Consider the following 23355-nt stretch of genomic DNA (forward strand, 5'->3'; position numbering starts at 1 on the left):
CGCTACGTTCTGAGTTCAAATTCCGCCGAGGTCGTCTTTGCCCTTCATTCTTTCGGGGTCGATTAAATAAGTACCAGTTATGTACTGGGGTCGATGTAATCGACTTAATCCGTTTGTCTGTCCTTGTTTGTCCCCTCCATGTTTAAGACCTGTGGTCAATAAACAAATAAATAATTTTCCCCTGTAGACCCCTCTCCCTACATCATCCTCCCGTCTCTCTCTTCTTCCCCTCTTTCTTTCTCTCTGCCTGCCTCCCTCTCTCTTTTCTCTCTCTTTCGAGTACGGAAGCTAAAAAGATAGATAATGATGATAGGGGTAGTAATGAGAACGACGACAGTGGTGGTGGGGGTGATAGTGATGGTGGTTGTATTGGTGGGCGGAGGGGCTGGCGATGGTGATGAGGGTGGAGTGATAGTGAGAGTGTTGTTGTTGGTGGTGGTGGTAGTGATGGTAATGAGGGTGGTGGTAGTGTTGGTGAAGAGGAGGGGTATGGTCGTGATAGTGGGGCTGCTGCTGTTGATGATGACGATGATGATGATGATACTTTATAGTTTTGAGCTGATAAGGGGACTCTTACAGAAAATTCCCTTTTTGAAAGATATGCATTTCGTTGTCTCTTGCCATATTTAAAACCATATATAAAGAGATTTGCTCCGCCACACTACCACCATCCCTCTCTCTCTCTCTCTCTCCCTTTCCGTCTATCTCCCCCTCTCTCCTTCTTCTCCCTCTTCTCCCTCTCCTTCTTCTCCTCCTCCTCCTCCTCCTCCTTCTCCTCCTCCTTCTTCTTCTTCTTCCTCCTCCTCTACTTCCTTCTTCTTCTCCTTCTTCTTCTCCTCTTCCTCCTCCTCTACTTTCTTCTTCTTCTTCTTCTTCTTCTTCTTCTTCTTCTTCTCCTCTTCCTCCTCTTCCGCCTCCTCGCCAGTGGCACAAAGTCTTCACTTGTTTTCATAATCTCATTCTGAATTGTAAGAAACCGTTATTCATCGTTCATCTTCATTCTTTTAGTCGTTACCAGATTATTCAGTTAAGACTTACCACCACAATCACCACCACCACCACCAACAACAACAACAACAACACTACCACCACCACCGCTACTTCCAATAATAATAATAATAATAATAATAATAAATGCCCTGATGCAGTACCAGACAGTGGTTATCATGGCTTCTTATCTTAACTGATTGGAGGTGCTATCATGTACATTGTTTTGTCTTGGTATAAAAGATGGGCTACAGCAAATATTCTGCTCAATACCACAGATTTTCTTGTCAGTTGTTTGACCTTAACAAGTTGAGCATGTCCCTTAGAGGCTGACGATATGTGCATCTCTGATTACGAGCAGAAGTAGTAGAGGAAGATGGCTTCCTTCTCGCACGTTTTATTTGATTTTCGTTTCGGTTCCCTTCTTTCTGTGTGTGTGTGTTGAGGAAGGGGATAGTGGTATTTTTTCTTCCTCTGACCTAAACACATCTGTCCATCCTCTGAGGTATATACAAGGCACTGAAAGCTACACCAATGCCAGAACGGGTGACACTGCACAGTGCCAAAGATCCCAGCAATGCCATCGCGCTTCAGGACCAGTTACTGCAACGGCCTGAGTTTCAAGGGCACAGCTTTTAATATTCTCCCAAATATTCTCTGAGGAACTTGCACAAAGTAGAGGTAGGGGTTTTTAAATCAAAGCTAGACCTCTTCCTATCGAGAGTCCCAGATGAACCTACCTCACGGCAAGTAGTGCAAAGGAGGGTAGCTATATCAAACTCCATGCTTCACCAAGTGCCACATATTAGAGAAGGCTCTTAGTAATAACAGTGCAGCAAAACGGCGGTGCATCGGCCTGGCCACAGCTCTGAGCTGAAACTAAAGAAAAAAAAGGGATCTCTTTTTTTCTTTTTAGTTCCACCATAACATGCTTAAGAGGGACTACGCTTTCTTAAGACGCAGATCTCAATCACATTCACCTCTTCTCTGATACTTTACCCTTATTCAACATTTCTGTGTTAGTAATAATACTAGAAAACAAATAAATGCAAAAACAAACCGCAATAACAACGCCTTTACTCGTCAAAGTGTATATGTATGTGTGCGTTTAAGTGTTTTGCGTGTTTTGTAGTAACAATAAGATACATACACACACACACACACAAACACACACACATATATATATATATATTGTTACACTATTCGTTTGTTGTTTGTTTTATTTTCCTCTTTGTGTATTATGTGCGGGTGGGTGTTTCCTTTTGTTGGGGTATTAAGACATGACATGTTTGCAGAACGCTTAGACGCGACAAAATAACAAAAAAAAAAAAATATCAAAAGGAACCTTACATTTTCCCTGACTATATGGGTGAATCTTACAAAATGTTCGAAGCTGTTTGTGAACGAATTAAGTTTGAAAACCAAACAAACAATAAAATACTATTCAATGCATTTATACGAGTCAAAATCCTGTGCTTCGAGGATTAACTTAAAAACAAGTCTGAGCCAGCAGTGAATAATAAGCATTTCTAAAATTGACATCGAAAGCATAAAAAGCAAAGTTGACCGCAGCTGGATTAGAACTCGGTACATAAAGAGAATACTTATTTCTTTACTACCCACAAGGGGCTACACACAGAGGAGACAAACAAAGACAGACAGATGGATTAAGTCGATTATATTGACCCCAGTGCGTAACTGGTACTTAATTTATCGACCCCGAATGGATGAAAGGCAAAGTCGACCTCGGCGGAATTTGAACTCAGAACGTAACGGCAGACGAAATACAGGTAAGCATTTCGCCCGGCTTGCTAACGTTTCTGCCAGCTCGCCGCCTTTAAGGAGCTACGAGGACATCCCTTCCAGACGGTCACCTATGCCGATCAACCACAACCCTACATAAAGAGAATACTGCAGAATTTTTCATCTGATGCTGTAAGAATTAAATGAAGCCGTCGTCAAAGCGGCGAGCTGGCGAAATCGTTAGCGCGTTGGACAAAATACTCAGCCGCATTCGTTCTAACTTTACGTTCTGTGTTCAAATGCCGCTGAAGTTGACTTTGCTTTTCATCCTTTCAGGGGCGATGAAATAAGTACCAGTCGATCACTGGGTCAGTGTAACCGACTAACTTTGTGCCTATAGCAAAAGAGAAAAAAAGGATTTAATAATAATTCTAAAGCGGCGAGCTGGCAGAAACGTTAGCGCGCCGGGCGAAATGCTTAGCGGTATTTCGTCTGCCGTTACGTTCTGAGTTCAAATTCCGCCGTGGTTGACTTTGCCTTTCATCCTTTTTGGGTCGATTAAATAAGTACCAGTTACGCACTAGAGTCGATATAATCGACTTAATCCCTTTGTCTGTCCTTGTTTGACCTCTCTATGTTTATCCCCTTGTGGGTAGTAAAGAAATAGGTAATTCTTCCGACTCTGTAGTTTAGAGTTCAAATTCTGGTGACGTCGACATGGCTTTTATCTTTTCGAGATCGATAAAACATATACCAGTCGTGTAGTGGGGTTGATGTAAATGACTTGCCTCCTCCCCTAAAAATTTCTAGCGGTGTCCCCAAATTAGAAAGAAATTAAAACTAATGTTGAGGGCTCGAACAGTACAACAAAACACACAGTGAAACGTTTAACAGGGATCTTACAAACACATGTGGGATGAGACAAAATTATATAATTGCGATACACAGATATTATTTTGTGCTGAGTAGGGGGTTGCTAAACTCCCTTATTACAAAAGTATTACCAAAACGATATACAATAATTAAAACAAGACATGTACGAATTCATTAATAGACTACTTACGTTTGTTGCAAGACCCGACGGTCCCGATGATGCTACCTTCCCCGCTCAACTTCAATATTTCCATATATTGTTTAAGATTAGTGAACCCAGAATCCATTTGTGAGTTCTTCAGTCACAGTGGGTAAGTCAAGGCCCCTATCCTGTGAATAGATACCACACAAAATGGAGTAAACACACTGGGAACTTTTTACCAATATTTTATCATTTTTGATGTTGTTTGTGGTTTGGTCTCATCCCCTCCCAGATCAGCATTTGACCCTGAAAAGAGTTGTAACAGAAAGAAAAAATTATTTCATTCTGGTCGAAAGTAGATTAATAACGAGAGATGGCCTTCCCTTCACAAGGAGTGAATTTCTCCTGACCTCAGAGCGTTTCCTCTTTACAGGAGATTCACCTTTACTCCCACTTTTTGATTGCCTTATTTATTTATTTATTTATTTATTTTATTTATTTATTTATTTTTCATTTACTTATTATAAAGGCAGCTTTTTCAGATTTTCTCGTGAAAGTCGCCGATCCCGTATATATGTATGTATGTATGTATGTATGTATGTATGTATGTATGTATGTATGTATGTATGTATATATATATATGTATATATATATATATATATATATATATATATATAATATATATATATAATATATATATATATACATATACACACATAATATGATCCTTAAATATAGAAGAAGTGTTATATGGAAATACGGTAAAAAGTTTGTCTGTATAAGCGAAGGAGTTTCTGTTATTATTCGAATTACTCTTTAAGGATGATAACTTCATAGAACTTGTTATCTTCAGTTCGATTTTCGTACACATCCTCGTCTATGGTCTTGAATGTTGGGTAATAAACGAAAGATTACCCCCGCGAATACAAGCGGAAAGGGTACAGTCATGAATCGAGTCCGTCCGAAGGATCTCTGGAGTAACGGTACTCGACAGAGATTCGTAACGGTACTCGCTCGGAGATCAGGGAGTCTTTCTAGGTTGAGCCGCTACCACTCAGCACTGAGTGGTCACAGCTTCAGTGCAACAGACATGCTGCGTTGGTTTAGATCCAGGTCAGCTCTGAAATAAGAAGATCCATGATCAAAGGCATTCTTCCTAGGACCATCCTACCTCAGTAGATGTATTTGGGACTACATTATCCTTTGTGTTCTCTTTTACAAGAGAGAAGCGTGTAAGTTGAGTGAGCCTGGTTGTTATTTCTAGCAAGTCGAGTAACCACCTAGAAGCTAAGCTTCGTTCTTAATTGGATCGCCCTCGTCTTCGAAGGGTCACTCTAAATGGTAACTTTAAAGACAGGAATCTAAACGACATTATTGGTAGAATAATATTTATACGTGACAAATAGTACATTCATTGCTGTAGGCGGGGGGAACAGTGCATAAGCGCTAGGTGTTTCGTTTGACTGCACTCATTGGAATGAATTCATTACAAATGGAGTTTGATGTGCTTAGAAAACAGTTAATTTAATCAAATAACTTGAAAGTTTATTTTGTGGTGTAAAACAAAATATGTTGGCAGTTTAACAAACGTAATTGTAATTAGCTCTATTAGTAAAGTTTATTTTAATTTCATCTTTTAAGTGGAAATTTTTCTTAATTCATTCAACTCATTACTTCATTAGCGCTGCCTTGTGAGTGAGTACCAGATACTCTGTACCGTCTCACAGTAATTCTACATCATTGACAACAGATGTAAATTTTTACAATAATTAAACAGTCTTTAGAAGAAAAAAGTTAATAATTATCTCAGTGAATGGAAACATGGAACCTTGCTCGTGTCAAATATTTACTACACTAATTATTAATTAACTCTGTTCCTCACAGTTTTGTTAATACAAACACAGCTATGATTTTAGTTTGCTTTGAACAATTACAGACCCCTTAGAGTAGAAGGGAAATAGGACATAGGGTTTTCAGGCTTTTCCTAAAGATCCTTATAACCCTTTTGATACGAACCCGCTTGAGACTGCCCCTGGTTCTGTGACACAAACTTCTTGTTTTAAAATGATCTCCGATCAAATATTCAGATTTATTTGTGCCTCAAACACCAGCTCAATAATGTCAAAGCTATTCTTCGTCATTTTGAAATTTTATGGCAACAAAGACTGGGTTATTCCAGTAAAAATATAATAACAAAAGGGTTTCAACTCGTACAACCGGAAATCGTCACGGAAACGTTTTATCGAGAACCACGTGATTTGATATAAATGTAGTAAAGATTTCTAACTCTGTAAAAGAAGAGTTTAGTCGCTTGGACAAACTCCAATAGTTAACTGATAGTTTGATGATAAGCAATGTCGGTTACCAATCGTATTTGAAACTAAACGATTATAGTAAATAGCGGATTAATTTTCGGTATAAAAACCGACATAGTATTATATAACGTAAACATGTAAACATTCGAACATGGTGAATATCTTTCCAAATCCTGTTGCATTTCACATGGAATTTTTGGTCGCTACTAAGTCGTCTTGGTGTATAAGTCGACCTGTCTACTTTGGCTGTAAATTTCGGTCTGAAAAATTCGACTTGTATGCCAGAAAATACGGTAAAGAAATGCTGCATAATACTACACAGTTTCTCACCACAATAACCTCTCAACATAAATGTAGATGTGTATGCGTTATGTGTATGTGTGTCGAAAGTGAGTGCGCGTACGTGTATGCGTGTCTATGATGTATACATGCATTGTGTGCTCGTGTGTAAATTCGAAGGGTAAACATTTTCGGGTTTTGAAAATCTCGATAAACAATAATTTCGTTGTATCTTTATATGAACATAGTTATTTTCTATACATTATATATATATATATTATCAAAAAGTCTTCAAGAATATACATACTGAAGAAAATACATTCAGACACACACACACACAAACACACACACACACACACACACACACACACACACACACACACACACATGAATGTATGTATGTATATATACATAGTAACTGAAATAAAAAAAATATATATGTATATATATATATATATGTGTGTGTGTGTGTGTGTATGCCTGTATATATATATATATACGTGTGTATATATATATATATACGTATATATATATATATATATATATATATATATATTACGTATATATATATATTATATATATATATATATATACGTATATATATATATATACGTATATATATATATATACGTGTGTATATATATATATATTATATATATATATATACATACACACATACATACATATGTATACATACACACAAACACACACACACATATATATATATATATACATATATATACATATACATACACACACACACACACACACACACACACATATATATATATATATATATATATATATATATATATATATATATATATACATATACACGCACACATACACATACATACGCACGCATGAACAGACACTCATACCCACGTTTCTCACAAACTCTGCATTTATACCCGGGACACGCAGTTATCTCCCAAGTATTTGCCTATTCTAGTGTTTCTCTGAGTCCACTGTGTGTGTATGTGATGTGTATGTGCGTATATACACATACATATATAGATAGATGTATATGTGTGTGTGTGTGTGCGTGTGTGTATATATGTATGTATGTATGTATGTATGTATGTATGTATGTATGTATGTATGTATGTATGTATTCGTGTGTCGACGGACGTGATTGTTATTCAGTGTTGTCTGCGTAGAATAGAAATGAAAAAAGAAAAACAAGAGAATTGAGTGTGTATTATTTCAAGGGAGCCATTTAAACAGATATTTGAATCGGAGGAAAAGAAGTCTCCATTTCAAAGAGTGAATGAAACAGCCTGCAAAAGTCGGTGTACATGTAATTTGTAAGGTTTTGTTATTCTACAGATGTTACTGGAGATGTTGGTCTTTTTCTTCAAGTTGTCTTCTTTACTAAGAAACAACACCGTATGATAACAGATGTCGTAGCATTTGGAATACACGGCGCGCAGATATTTTATGTGAAAGAGAAACAACAGATTAAGCTTTGAGATTTTAAGTTTTTTTTTTTTATATATATATATATATATATGACCTTTCTCTGTTATTGTTAATGTCATCCTCGCGTCTTACCGTTTTCAGGTCAACAATGGAACGATTTTATTATTCATTTTGTTGTTTTATTTCCTAACATGAGAATCTGGGAGAACTAATGGGTTAAGTGCACTAAAGCACTTCGTTATCGAGAAATAGTTCTCCTGCGTTTGTTGCTAGATCGTATTAATGCGCAGCTAGTTTCAACTCCGCTATATACTCTTTTACTCGTTACTCTTTTACTTGTTTCAGTCATTTGACTGCGGCCATGCTGGAGCACCGCCTTTAATCGAGCAACTCGACCCCGGGACTTATTCTTTTTTGCAAGCCCAGTACTTATTCTATCGGTCTCCTTTGCCGAACCGCTAGGTGACAGGGACATAAACACACCAGCATCGGTTGTCAACCAATGCTAGAGGGACAAATACAGACACATAAACACACACCGCGCATACATATATATATATATATATATATATATATATATATATATATATATATAATATATCTATATCCAAACGCTTCTTTCAGTTTCCGTCTACCAAATCCACTCACAAGGCTTTGGTCGGCCCGAGGCTATAGTAGAAGACACTTGAAGACAAGGTGCCACGCAGTGGGACTGAACCCGGAACCATGTGGTTGGTAGACAGGCTACTTACCACGCAGCCACTCCTGCGCCTGTATAGGAAAAAACAGTTAATTACTCGAAAGTACAAATATAATTTCACCTGATGCGTTTGTCGCAAACAGTGAGTTAAATTTACAAGTCTGGATACACACGATATGTGTTTGTAGCAAACAGTTAAATTCTTAAACGTACAAGTTTAATTACAGCAAGCAGCTGGCGATTAAACTCAAGTGTTCTAAGTATAATTCAACACTTACTGTTAAAGCTCTTATATCATACATTCCATTAGGAGATTAGCGTTTGTTTAAATCTGGTATTAACTACAGACGCTCTGCTCCTTCTAACACATCCAAAGTACAACAAAGAAAAGAAAATAATAAATCAGACTTTGGGAAAGAAGACGAATATTGCCTTTTCTTTTTATTTTCTTATTTTTTTTCTGTCTTGTATAACATCTGCAAAGTTAACAGAAGATGGAGAAAAATAATTGCTACTATCATATGATCTGGTCACGTGTTAAGAGAGATCTAAGCTACCATGACTGCGAGGTCAATAAGAAATGAATTGCTAATTAAGAGGCTTCGCTAACTAATCACATGTCTGTCTTTTCGTCTTCCAATGCCCTTAATACAGTTTCTGCTTGATCTCTCAAGTCTTTTGACCACGATGCAATTAAACAGTCATACGTCATGTTAAAGAAAATTAGCAATTGACCGATGAAGATCTTAGTTGAACTGGGCGTAAATTAGACGATTCCAAGTTTAGAAAACAATCAATAATTGTTGCTTGATGGGGGAAAGCTAATTATTCAACTTCAATAGGATACAAATTCGACAACGAATTAACCAAATTTGCATCAGGGATTTGCTTTTAATTAGATTTCAACTAACAGTAAAAATTCGTCCTCCGTTTCGTACTTTCTATCAGGAATGTGTGATCAAGTGACGGGATACACGTAGCATCCCTCTCCATCTTCCCCTTCTCTCTCTCTCTCTCCCCCTCTCTCTCTCTCTCTCTCTCTCCCTCTATCTCTTTCACATTTTTGTTTCTTCTTTCACCGGTCTTCTTCTCTTTTATTCCATTTCTTCCTTCGGTCTCAATCGCATTCTCACATTTAGTTTTTGTTTATTTAAATAAATGGAAAAGAAGACAGAAGCTGAAAGGTAGGGAAGGATTGTTGATGTTTTCAAGGGAGAAAAATCTGCCAGCTGAACTGAGCGCGACCAGAGTAAGTGCCTTCTTCCCTTTTGAAATGGGTGGCGCCCATCGTTGTGAAACAACTGGGAGACAGAGCTTCAATGTAAACTACTTATAACAACATTTCTTCTCCTCATATTTTCACACACTTCAGATTATTTCTAGCCCTGGGGAACTATTCAACTGAAGAACAGGGGACTAAATTTTAAGATAACCCCTTACCCGCTTTAGTTTATATATATATATTTCTGATTCACTCATTTGAAGCTCCATATTTTTAGATAACGTTATTCTGGCATTCTTCAAGTTACGGAAGATTTACATTCATGAAAACTTTGCCGTAACATAGAGTTCCGTAACGCTAATCATGTCATGGAAATCAACGGGGAAAATGGGTTTAGTATTACTTCCATTAGGGTAAGATTTTCAGGAGAGCAACGCCTTTCATAATACGAGTCAGGCCTGGCCAATGAATATTATTGTATTTTAAATGGTTTAAGTTTATGCAAGGAATCTGAATCATTAAATTCCTGGTTATTTTGTTAATAATTGCAAAACCCTTGGATAAGTTGGTACCTTCAGAAAATGTAAACTGTTCAAACAGTTTGTCTCCGTATTAAGCGGCTTCGAGTGGTGTGTGTGTGTGTGTGTGGTGTGTGTGTGGTGTGTGTGTAAGATAAGCTGAATGACAATCCTTCAACGTCTCGCCATCATATTTCCTGTACGAAATGACCTCCAACTCGCTGTAACTTCTGGCTATATATACTAAGTGTATTAAAAACCAACATTACGTGATTTATGTTTATCGTACCCGGAAAAAACTACCGGGAAAAGTCTTTTTCTAATAAGTTTCCGTTTTATTTTTACTTTACTTTGTTTTTCTTACAATTTTTATAAGTGTCAAACGATCTCGAGGTTTTTACAGTATAGAAAATATTATCCTCTCTACGTTTCCCACGAGGAAATGTTATTCAACCACAGTTCATAAAAATTATTTCTTCGAGAATCATTCTGGCTATAAAAGACACAATTTCCAACAGCTACGCCTCTACAGAAAATATATACTTCTGCCTTAACGAAGGCGGCGGTATTGTTTTACAGCTGTGCTTGTTGGTTTGTCCGTGGACAAGATAGATATCTCAAGAATCGCTGGATGGATTCGGATGAAACTTTCAAGGATGTTTGGTCTCGTGACTAGCACGAACTGATTAGATTTTGGGATCGATCCGGTGTCGGACAAGGATTCTGGATCATTTATCTACTTAATTTCTGAGAGCGATGGGTTCAATTTTTTGTATTCTCGTTTGTGAGAGCAGTTGATTTTATTTAAGATATTCTCATTTAAAATTTTTTTAAAATCATCTCAGGCTAATCATTGAGAGGACGTTGGTGTTACCCTGGTAGAGGTTTGCACTCTCTGAGTGCTCTGTTTTTTTTTTATTTGGTGGAGCCATCATTTACGGAGCTTCAATGTTACTCTTATAAAATGAAATGCAAAGCTTACCCTTTACCAGTTATAATGATTATATGCTCGGAACTCGGAACTCATAACCACTGCCACATCGCAAAACAGAATTTTAGTTTTGAAATCTCCATATTTGTTTTCTAATGTCTGAAATTTGTCTTCTTACAAACATAGTAAAATGTCTGAAATGGGCGGATAACATCGAAGGCAATTATTTGTATTTAAATATTTTTCAAAAATTTGATTTGTAAAATTTAAGTTCATTAAGGTGTACTTATTCAAAATAAATGAAAATATGATCGGTTTTGAGTTTCTTTTAAAAGTTTGATTTAAAAGATATAGTGATGGCGTTGGTGTATCTAAGTAGGTGTGTGTGGGGGGGGGGGGGGTGCGCGCGTACCGACTTCGATTTTGTCTTTCATCTTTTTGTGGTCGATATAATAAGTACAGGTTGAACACTGGGAGCGATGTAATCGGCTAGGCCCACCCCACTCGCCCGAAATTGCAGGCATTGTACCAAAATTTGAAATCAATATTGAAAATAAACTTGAGCTGGCGGAATTGTTAAAATGCCGGACAAAATTCTCAGCGGCATTTCGTCCGTCTTCATGTTCTGAGTTCAAACTCCGCCGAGGTCTACTCGACCTCTCTTCCTCTCAGCGTCGATAAAATAAATACCAGTTTAACACTGGGGTCTATTTAATAGACGTAGCACTTACCTCAAACCAGCTGGTTGGTGTCGAAATTTGAAACGAATATTAAAAATAAACCACAACGAACTAAGAAAGAACATCTTCCTGGTAGGTCAATGGCATGAAATTTGATAAATAAACTAAGAGGTGACGTACTGACTGGCATACGAATAAAATAATTATTGTTTTATTGAAGTGTTTTCTTACAGAAAGGAAAGAAAAATCTAACAAAAATTGTTAACCTCTGTCGACGTAAAGAAGTAATTTAAAGAAATTAGGAATTAATTACTCTAAAATAATTTACATATCACGGAAATGTAGTTGCATAGCAAGTGACCTGATCTGAAGGCAGCGAGCTGGCAGAAACGTTAGCACGCCGGGTGATATGCTTAGCGGTACACGTGTCTGTGGAGTGCTCAACCACTTACACGTTAATTTCACGAGCAAGCTGTTCCGTTGATCGGATCAACTGGAACACACGTCGTCGTAACAGACGGAGTGCCACGATATATCTATATATTTCGTTTTGGGATTTGGTTTGCAAGATTCTTGATGTGAGTTCGTGCGTTGAAGCATATTCTGTTGTGTCTGGGGAGAGTCATTCTATTTTAATGCCTTATAATTTAACACACTCACCGGTGAAAACTATTGAAAAGGTTGCAATGAAAATTTTAGAAAAATAAATAAGAAATAAGTGGAAATTTTACCGGTGAGCGTGTTTAATCATAAGGCACTAAATATATATATATATATATATATATATGTAGGTCCCGGGTTGATTCGGGGTTAACCACAGTAAATAAGGTACTCAATACATAGCAGAGTAAAATTAATTTATTATATAGAAGGAGCTTCTACAGACTAGAACTGTTTCATTCAAGAGATTTCTCTTGAATGAAAACAGTTCTAGTCCTGTAGAAGCTCCTTCTATATAGATAAATATATATATAGATAATATATATATTATATATATATATATATATATATATATATATATATAAATATGTATGTTATATATATTTGTGACCGCGTGTGTATCATTGGCGATTTTTTTTGCTTCGTCTTCCCTTCTTTGGATCTTTCCTTTTCCTATGTTTCTGACGAAGAGCTCCGCTCGAAACGTTAAATCGTCCTTCTTACTTTCTTTTCCTGAGCGTCCAGTAACACTATACTTGTTCCACGTCCTCGCGTGTTGTGTTTTCTCTTTGTGTTTTCATGTTTGGATTAACTTCATATATATATATATATATATGTGTGTGTGTGTGTGTGTGTGTGTGTGTGTGTGTGTGTGTGTGTACGCGCGCGTGTGTGTGTATGTATGTATGTATGTATGTGTGTTATATATATATATATATAATATTATATATATATATATATGATATTATGTAATGAGTAACGGACCGCGACTGATTGGAGTTCTGTTCTGTGGGGGAGTTGGCCTACTCGCCTAACCAGCAGAGTGGCCTCTTTCGAAAGCTACGACACTTTGAACAACCGATAGTCGGGTTAATGCAGTTATAAAAAGAAAATAAAACCTTCTTCTTCTTCTTCTTCTTCTTCTTCTTCTTCTCCTCCTCCTCCTCCTTCTTCTTCTTCTTCTTCTCTTCTTCTTCTTCTTCTTCTTCTCCTCCTCCTCCTCCTCCTCCTCCTCTCCTTCTTCTTCTTCTTCTTCTTCTTCTTCTTCTTCTTCTTCCTCGTCTCGTCCTCCTCCTCCCCTTTCTGTCTCCTCTCTAATATGTATATGCATGGTATACCTCATATACGCACTTCTGTATTCATATATACATTCATACTCACTTTGCACAACGCAATTCATATAATGTTCACAGGCACGCATATATAAACAAATTTCATCAAAAAAAAAAACCTGCTTGTATGGACATTGGACGCATGCGCATATGCTGTTTTAACTCCATAATTCACCGCGATGCAGAGAGCGATAACGCAGATAACATCGCTTGCACAATTATGTAAATGACATCGATACGAAAGACAGGTCCGGTATTATGTTATTCTAATGAAGCCGCAACCGTTTATGTTAAGAGATATTTAACTCCGGCCACAAGATATCCTGGAACTGGAAGGAGACAGATCGTTTCTGATAGTCTTGAAATGCTATTTTTAAACATGGTCTCCGTGTCGTTGCCGGCCATCTTCGGCTTCGCGTCGCTATCCTTGATTAAAAACTGTGTAATGGTCGTCAGCGATGGTGGTGGTTGTAAATAGGGTCGCCGACGTTCAGATGAGAGATCTGCCGATAGACGGCGATGGAGATTGCTGCTGCTGCTGTTGTTGTTGTTGTTGTTTTAGTTGTTGTTGTTGTTGTTGTTTGTAGTAGTAGTAGTAGTTGTAGTAGAGGTGGTGGTGGTGGTGGTGGTGGTGGCGGTAGTAGTAGCAGTAGTGGTGGTGGTGGTGATGGTGGTAGTAGTAGTGGTGGTGGTGGTAGTGATAATAGTAGTTGTAGTAGTAATAGTAGTAGTGGTGGTGGTGGTGGTGGTGGTGGTGGTAGTAGTAGTAGTGGTAGCGGTGGTGGTGGTGACGTTGGAGATTGCTTTCCTACTATTGAATGGTGTGGTAATGGGGATAGGTGGGGGTGGGGTGCCTGCTTGGTCTGACTTCAGATAAAGATTTTCATAACGAGTTATATATGTTCGCCTGTTGCCTTTTACTTGCATCAGTCATTGGACTGCGGCCACCCTGGAGCACCGCCTTAAAAGATTTAGTCAAAGAAATCGACCACAGTACTTTTTCTTTTTTCAAAGCTAGATTTTATTCTATCGATCTCTATGCCGAACCGCTACGTTACGGAAACATAACCAACACAGGTTGTCAAACAGTGATGGACAGACACACACACACACACACACACACACGCATACACACAGAAACAAACAAGCACACAATATTATGGGCTTCCACGCAGTTTCCGTTTTTCAAATTCACTCACAAGGAAATGGTGATCCCGGGGAGAGAATAAAAGATATTTTCCTTAGTTGCCGCGCAGTAGAACTGGAACCGAAACCACAAAAGTGAGCTCAAACTATTTTCAAGGAGCTGTGACAAGGGGTTCATATTCGCTCTTAGGGACCTTCAAGAACACCCATATCACTGTGTTATGATGAATGGCAACTGTGACAGGGGATTAGGGTATAATTAAGCACAGTTCCGAAACTGTAACCGATATCAGATGTTCAGTTGTACCTTTCAACCTATTAATAAATAGATAAATAAAACTGGTTTCGACGACGAGGATTTCAGTGGATCCGATCAACGAAGCAGCTTGCTCATAAAATTAACGCGCAAGCGGCTGAGCACTCCACAGACATGCGTACCCTTAATGTAGTTCTCAGGGAGCTTCAGCGTGGCACAAAGTGTGACAAGGCTGGCCCCTTTGAAATACAGATACAACTGATTTTTTCCAGCTGAGTGGACTGAAGGAATGTGAAATAAAATGTCTTGCTCAAGGACACAACGCGCTGCTAGCAATCGAACTCACGACCTTACGACCATGAGCCGGATGCCCTAACCACGTGGCCACACTCCTCCACCAACTTACTGGCGTGTAGTTATACACCGGACAGATTTTACGAGACCACTAGTTCCGATTGAGTAATACTGATAACCATGTATAAGGCGGCGAGATGGCAGAAACGTTAGCACGCCGGGCGAAATGCTTAGCGGTGTTTCGTCTGCCGTTACGTTCTGAGTTCAAATTCCGCCGAGGTCGACTTTGCCTTTCATCCTTTCGGGGTCGATTAAATAAGTACCAGTTACTCACTGGAGTCGATATAATCGACTTAATCCGTTTGTCTGTCCTTGTTTGTCCCCTCTGTGTTTAGCCCCTTGTGGGTAGTAAAGAAATGGGTATTTCGTCTGTCTTTACGTTCTGAGTTCAAATTCACCAAAGCCGACTTTGCCTTTCATTCTGTCGGGATCGATAAATTAAGTACCAGTTGCATATTGGGGTCGATCTAATCGACTGGCACCCTCCCCCAAAATTTCTGGCCTTGTGTCTATAGCAGAAACGACTACTGATAACGGCGAGATGGCAGAATCGTTAGCACGCCGGGAAAAAATGCTTAGTGACATTTCGTCTCTTGCTACATTCTGAGTTCAAATTCCGTCGAGGTCGACTGTACACTTCATCCCTTTCGAGATCGATAAAATAAGTACCAATTGTGCAGTGAGGTCGATGTGATCGACTAGTCTCCTCCCCTGGAATTACTAGCCTCGTGCCAAAATTGGAAACCAATACTAATAACCATATATACACGCATTAAATCATCCACACGCCCAATATGAAGGTGTACAAAGAAATTCTAGGTTCTTATGTGAATATAGAGACGCAAAATGTGTGTTATGGTTTTATAAAAACAAAAAAATTATGTGCAGATAAATAGCAGCAGATAAAACAGTGTATAAACTGTAAAATTTGAGTTAAAAGCAAACTGGCTGTTATCTTCATAATTCGATCTGTTGTACCATGGTACTTATGAGAAATTCTATCATCTTCCTAATATATTCATAAACTGATCAATAATTCGCGGGATCTTTCGGATCCTTTGTATTCTAATTTGCAGCTATTTGATATATTTTTGTGTGTGTATATATATATATATATACCTGTCTATCTGTCACTCTCTCTATATATCTATCTGTCTCTCTGTTTATCTCCCTCTCTCTCTCTCTCTCTCTATATATATATATATATATATATATATATACATACATAGACACCTGTCTATGTATGTATATATATGTGTGTGTGTGTACGTGTGTGTGCGCTTATGTGTGTATATATATGTGTGCGTGTGTATACGTGTGTGTGCGCGCGCTTGTGTGTATATATATGTGTGTGTGTGACAGATGCCCAAAAAGAAGCCAATATCTTTTTAAAATAAATTAATAGTTTGCTCTCTCTCTCTCTCTCTTTCACTCCCTCTCTCCTTCAGTCCCTCTCTCTTCCACTTTCTCTCTCACTCTCTCTCTCTTTCGCTTTCTCTCTTTCCCTCTCCCCTCCCTCTCTCTCTTAATCTCCTCTCTTGCCATGATATACTTCATCAATAGTTAATTCTGTCTTTGTCCTTTTTTTTTTGCAGAACACATCTATGTAAAAATCAAGCAGTTATAACCTTTCCCAGAGACCAGTGCAGGCACTCAAGCGGTGTCAGCGACACGTGTTCTAGTCGAAGTGGCAGCACCGGAAGTGTTAGTCGCGAAATTCCGTCAAGCAAAACAAGGGTTACACTTGTTCACAACCCAACAAATTCATCGATATTTAATAGCAGAGACGTATCTCAATTCGAGAGGAGTTACTCAGACAAAAATAGCAGAAGAGCATCCGAATACGAAAGGAGTACTTCAGAGAGAAATCATCACTGTTTCCCTCACAGACTTGGCCGAAATATTGGCACGCTGTTCTGTAAATCCAAAATGTTACGTTTGGGTGTGTTGCTATTAGTTTTAATAATTTGGGTTGGAGTAACCTATTCAGCAATAAAGAATCAATCAGTGGGTAACGGAGGTCAGTTGAAACAGGCTAACAACACATATCACCCATCACACCAGTTGGTAAGTCTCTTCTCTCACCTCAGTTGTTTGTTTTGACTAAAAAATGTTGATGTTTGATTTCTTGCCCCTTTTGTCCAGTCCTTTTTGGTCATTTGTTGTCAGTATCCTCTTCACATTTATGATCATCATCATCATCATCATCATCAGCAGCAGCATCAACATTATTGTTATTACTGTTATCATGCATACGTCAACATCATTTTCATCATCATCATCATCATCATCATCCTCATCATCGTTTAACGTCCGCTTTCCATGCTAGCATGGGTTGGACGGTTTGACGGAGGGCTGGCAAACCAGATGCCTGCACCAGGTTTCAATCTTGATCTGGCAGAGTTTCTACAGCTTGATGCCCTTCCTAACGCCAATGAACGTCAACGAACGTTCTTTTTATGCCCATCAAGTATCGTAAACATCTGGATTACATACATACGTACGTACGTATGCATGTATGTATGTTAAGTCTGTGTGTGTGTGGTGTGTGTGTGTGTGTGTGTGTGTGTGTGTGTGTGTATGTGTGTGTGTGCGTGTGTGTGTGTGTGTGTGTGTGTGTGTTCGTTCAAAGCTGGTGGTTCACTCCGTCGCTATTCAGAATTTTGTGCCACATGTTGCTCGAAGGATCACTTATGACTTGAAAGTCTGATTAGCATCAAATGAATAAACTCTGCTACATGTTTGGAATTCTCTGTGTGTGTATGTGCAGAGAAAGAAAGAAAGAAAGAAAGAAAGAAAGAAAGAAAGAAAGAAAGAAAGAAAGAAAGAAAAAGAAAGAAGAAAGAAAGAGAGGAGGAAGTGATTGATTAACAGATGTGAAGGAAGGATGAAAAGCTAGACTACTTCAATTGGAAAATAATAATGACCTCGATGAAAAGAGAAAACAAAACCAGCCTCTTCTATCTTATAAATTCGTCCAGCACACTGTCCTCTTTTGTAATATCCACCAACAATGCAAACTGCTGAGCTGTAGACAATTTGTTAAGTCCCATATGGCCTATCAACCGGTTCACATAAACGGACAGGAGAATGGTATGCACATAACAAACCACTATAGGACGCGTTTTCCTCACCCGAAAATGTAAATGGGTCTTTTGTTGATTCCCAGTTGTTCAGTCAACTCATTGGATTATAATCTAAGTGGCTGAGTATTTCTGAAACAACTATACCCTTAACCTAATTCTGAAGCAGAATTTGAGCGTGACACAGTGTACGATAAATCTGATCCTTTGAATTATGAATTTCAGGTTCATAGTTCATAGCTGATCTGGGGCTGGTTCCCTCAGTTTTCCTCAACCTAATTTCGCTCTCATAACTTGGGCCGATCTGACGTTCTAGTATGAAGCATTCAGGGTCTAATTCAGTGGAATGAAAACCAAAACTTTCGTAATTACGAAGCAAATTTCTTAACCGTTTGGTTATGTTTCGCCCAGTGGTCCTCAACCAGGGTCACTGACCCTTGGAGCTCCATATAAAACTTTTGTCGTTAATATTTATATGTAATAAGTTAGTCATACGCAAATACGCAAAATAGCTTAACAATTTTTTTTCATATAGTACCTAATAATTTTTAATTATAAAATATAATAGGATTCTTTTAACTATCGAATGGGTATGAGGGCCCACCCGAGAAAAACGAGAATCAAAGGGATCCTTAGGTAAAAAAAAAATAAAATGGTTGAGAATCGCTGGTGTAGATGATGATACAAAGTAGCGCTGGTAGGTCTGTCTTAGTTTTAGGAGAGAATGATAGACAATCAGAAAGGTCACGGGAACGGTGACCGTTATATAGCAGAGAATAGAGAGAAGAAATAACAGTCACCGAGTCTGTCCACGCATCTATTGACCGAACATTCACCAGTCATTTGACTGGGCAGGATCCTCATGTATGTTGATATATATATCAAGCAGTGTAATGTACAATTTGCATGTGGAGTTTGGACTAACCAGACGATCAATTGTTCGTGACGCAGATCTGCAGACGATAAATGAGTAACTTAACACTTCTTTGTGGTACAGCCTTGACTTGAAACGAAAGCATTCAATATTTTATGCAACTTGGTTCGTGTTTGCTTTTTTATTTCTTTTATCTTTTACTTGTTTCTGTCATTAGACTGTGACCATGCTGGGGCACCGCCTTTAAGAAATTTCTGTCGTATGAATCGACCCCAGTACTATTTTTTAAAGTCTGGTACTTAATCTATCGGTCGCTTTTGCTGAACCGCTAAGTTACTGGGACGTAAACACACTAACACCGGTTATCAAGCGGCGGTGGGGGACAAATACAGACACAAACACTCACACACACATACACACGCACACACATGACGGGCTTCTTTCAGTTTCCGTCTATCAAATCCGCTCACTAGGTTTTAGTCGGCCCGACATTATTGTAGAAGAAACTTACCCAAAGTGCCACATAGTAGGACTGAACCGGGAAGTATGTGGTTGGGAAGCAAGCTCCTTACCACACAGCCACACCTGCTAAGAGTCTTTTTTTATTTTTTCATTTCACCTAACTTATTAGCTTGAAATATTAAAGAACAGATGTTGCCGTATCAGTTTAAATAAAGGTCGACCTCTGTCTAAACCCCACTGAGGGTTTGTGGAGTTTTGTCCTTGATTGTCGAGTCAAATAAATGATAATCTGATACTGGTAGGAGTACTCAGCCGGGGTTAATATGCCCCTTGGGGATCCATGTAAGATTTTGCTGTTAAAATTTGCGTTCAATAAATTGTTTATACTTCCACAATATTTAAAATATTTTAATATCTTTATGTAATCTCTAATAATTATTTCAAATTTTTGCCACAAAGGCAACTCGGGGGAGGTGTGGAGGAGTGGATTACATCGACCCCAGTGTTCAACTGGTACTTATTTCATCGAACCCGAAAGGATGAAAGGCAAAAGTCGACCTCGTCGGAATTTGAACTCAGAACATAGCGGCAGACGAAATACCTATTTTTATTTCTTTACTACCCACAAGGGGCCACACACAGAGAGGACAAACAAGGACAGACACACGGATTAAGTCGATTATATCGACCCCAGTGCGTAACTGGTACTTATTTAATCGACCCCGAAAGGGTGAAAGGCAAAGTCGACCTCGGAGGAATTTGAACTCAGAACATAGCGGCAGACGAAATACCTATTTTTATTTCTTTACTACCCACAAGGGGCCACACACAGAGAGGACAAACAAGGACAGACTCACGGATTAAGTCGATTATATCGACCTCGGTGCGTAACTGGTACTTATTTAATCGATCACGAAAGGATGAAAGGCAAAGTCGACCTCGGAGGAATTTGAACTCTGAACGTAGCGGCAGATGAAAAACTTATTTCTATTTCTTTACTGCCCACAAGAGGCTAAACACAGAGAGGACAAACAAGGACAGACTCACGGATTAAGTCGATTATATCTATTTCTTTACTACCCACAAGGGGCTAAACACAGAGAGGACAAACAAGGACAGACACACGGATTAAGTCGATTATATCGACCTCGGTGCGTAACTGGTACTTATTTAATCGACCCCGAAAGGATGAAAGGCAAAGTCGACCTCGGAGGAATTTGAACTCAGAACGTAGCGGCAGACGAAATACGGCTACGCACTTCGCCCGGCGTGCTAACGTTTCTGCCAGCTCCCCACCGCCTTTAATGTTCCATAAAATATTGGCCGGTCTTCCAGTTTGGAGTAAATCTAATGAGTCGCCGACTTCAATTAAAGAATGGAATCGATTGGTGAGGCAGCTAGTGTCACTTGGGAACCACGATTGGACTATTTGAGACAACAACACCAACAGCAACACCAAATGCCATTAACAAATTAAATCCAAGTGAATTAATCAAGCATTCTGGTCACGGATGTCAGAATTAGTTGGTTTGAGATGATGTGGATGTGTATATGTGTGAAGAGTGTGTGCAATCGTAAAAATATAGATCTATATATATGTATACGTGTCCGTGTGTACATGCGTACATGATTATATAAGTATGTATTATGTAAGTATGTATAGGTCCATATATTTGTATATGTCCCTGAGTACGTGTGTACATTATTATATAAGTATGTATTCATGTACATACGTGTGTGTGTGAGTGAGTGTTATATGTATGTATGTATGTATGTATGTATGTATGTAGTATGCATGTATGTATGTAATTGGGGTGTATGAAGCATCGGAAGAGATGAAAGGGTGGGAAACTGGGATGTCATTCAAGTTAAGATTTCTTAAACTCTCGTTAAAGACGAAGTAAAAGTTGTCGGGAAGGAACGGAAATGGGATAATTGGGAAATTGGTGAGAGTAGGAGGGAGAGACGCAAGGGTGGTTGTAGGAGGAGGGTATAGTGAAGTCTAGTCGTGGGGAGGTACTAGTGGTGGTGGGAGTGAGAGTATGTTAATGGTTGTAGCAGAGGAGGAGGGAGGTGTGGGAAGGAGATGAGGTGAGTGGGTGATACTCGTGGTTGGTGGCAGCGAGACAGTACGATGACGGTGAAGAAGAGAGTGGAAGATGATGAGGAAAAGTCGAAGAAAAGAAAGATGTGAGAGACGAAGGATGGGGAACGAAGAGGAAGAGGAAATAGAGGCAGGGCTGTTAGAAATGGAGGACGTTTTGGTACTCAAGCTTTGCTCAAATATAAGGGAAAATAGCCGGAAACGAGGATCAATCCTTGAAATTTGATATGGACCAGATATTAAGTCCTCAGTGAAATGGAAGGTGGCAGACGTTGTGGGTTTCATAAGAAAGAAAAAGCATTCACAGTAATAAAGATTTCAAATTTTGGCACAAGGTAAGGGATTTCAAGGAGGGGCAAATCGACCACAGGTCCTGACTGGTGCTTTATTTTTTCGATGAAAGGCAAAGTTGGCCTAGGTGGGATTTGAACTCAGAATGTAAAGACTCCAGAGAAATGCCGCTAAGCGATTTGTCTGACGTGCTAACGATTCTCCCAGCCCGCCACCTTAATGGTAACAGGGATAATCTTTTCTATTGTAGGCTCAAGGAAGGCGGTGGGGAGCTGGCAGAAACGTTAGCACGCCGGGCGAGATGCTTAGCTGTATTTCGTCTGCCACTACGTTCTGAGTTCAAATTCCGCCGAGGTCGACTTTGCCTTTCATCCTTTCGGGATCGATAAATTAAGTACCAGTTACGCAATGGGGTTAATATAATCGACTTAAACCGTTTGTCTGTCCTTGTTTGTCCTCTCTGTGTTTAGCCCCTTGTGGATAGTAAAGAAATAGGTATTTCGTCTGTCTTTATGTTCTGAGTTCAAATTCCGCCGAGGTCGATTTTGCCTTTTATCCTTTCGGGGTCGATAAAGTAAGTACCAGTTACGCACTGGGGTCGATGTAATCGACTTAATCCCCTCCCCAAAATTTCGGGCCTTGTGCCTAGAGTAGAAAAGAATCGTTAGCACGATGGACGAAATGCTTAGCGGGATTTCGCCTGTTGCAACGTTGTGAGTTTAAATTCCGCCGAGGTCGACTTTGCCTTTCATCCTTTCGGGGTCAATAAATTAAGTACCAGTAAAAACACTGGGGCCGATGTTATCGATTATCGCCCTCCACCGAAATTTCAGACCTTGTGCCTTATGCTGCATCTCTGTTCAGTGACAAAATTCCGTGATGCAGCACGGATTTTTGTCAGTGAACAGTTTGCGATCTTAAAGCGAAGAAAATATTTTGGCAAATTAAATTAAAATGTTGAAGTGAATCTAACGGTTTTTGTGTGTTTCTTGAATGCCTTATAAACACCTTCCACGCTGCAATTGTTTTCCTTCCAGCACACGATCTCAGATCAGGTCACTTGCTATGCAAGTACATCTCCGTAAATATATATATATATATGTATGTATGTATGTATGTACGATGGGCTTCTTTCAGTTTCCGTCTACCAAATCTACTCACAAGGCTTTGGTTGGCCTGAGGCTGTAGTAGAAGACACTTG

At 39.0% G+C, this 23355-nt stretch overlaps 1 protein-coding gene across 2 annotated transcripts in view; it reads left to right on the forward strand.

Annotated features, from left to right (window-relative positions):
- Nucleotides 1-16929: 16929 nt before the first annotated feature.
- Nucleotides 16930-23355, forward strand: part of LOC115218435 (platelet-derived growth factor subunit A) — a 34285-nt gene continuing 27859 nt past the window's right edge. For both annotated transcript variants that reach the window (XM_029788245.2, XM_036508463.1), the window contains exon 1: nucleotides 16930-17407. In XM_029788245.2, the coding sequence (XP_029644105.1) occupies nucleotides 17270-17407 (138 nt within the window). In that variant the 5' untranslated portion in view covers nucleotides 16930-17269. The remainder of the gene's footprint in view (nucleotides 17408-23355) is intronic.

The sequence above is a fragment of the Octopus sinensis genome, linkage group LG13, assembly GCF_006345805.1.
Source record: "Octopus sinensis linkage group LG13, ASM634580v1, whole genome shotgun sequence".
Lineage (NCBI taxonomy): Eukaryota > Metazoa > Mollusca > Cephalopoda > Octopoda > Octopodidae > Octopus > Octopus sinensis.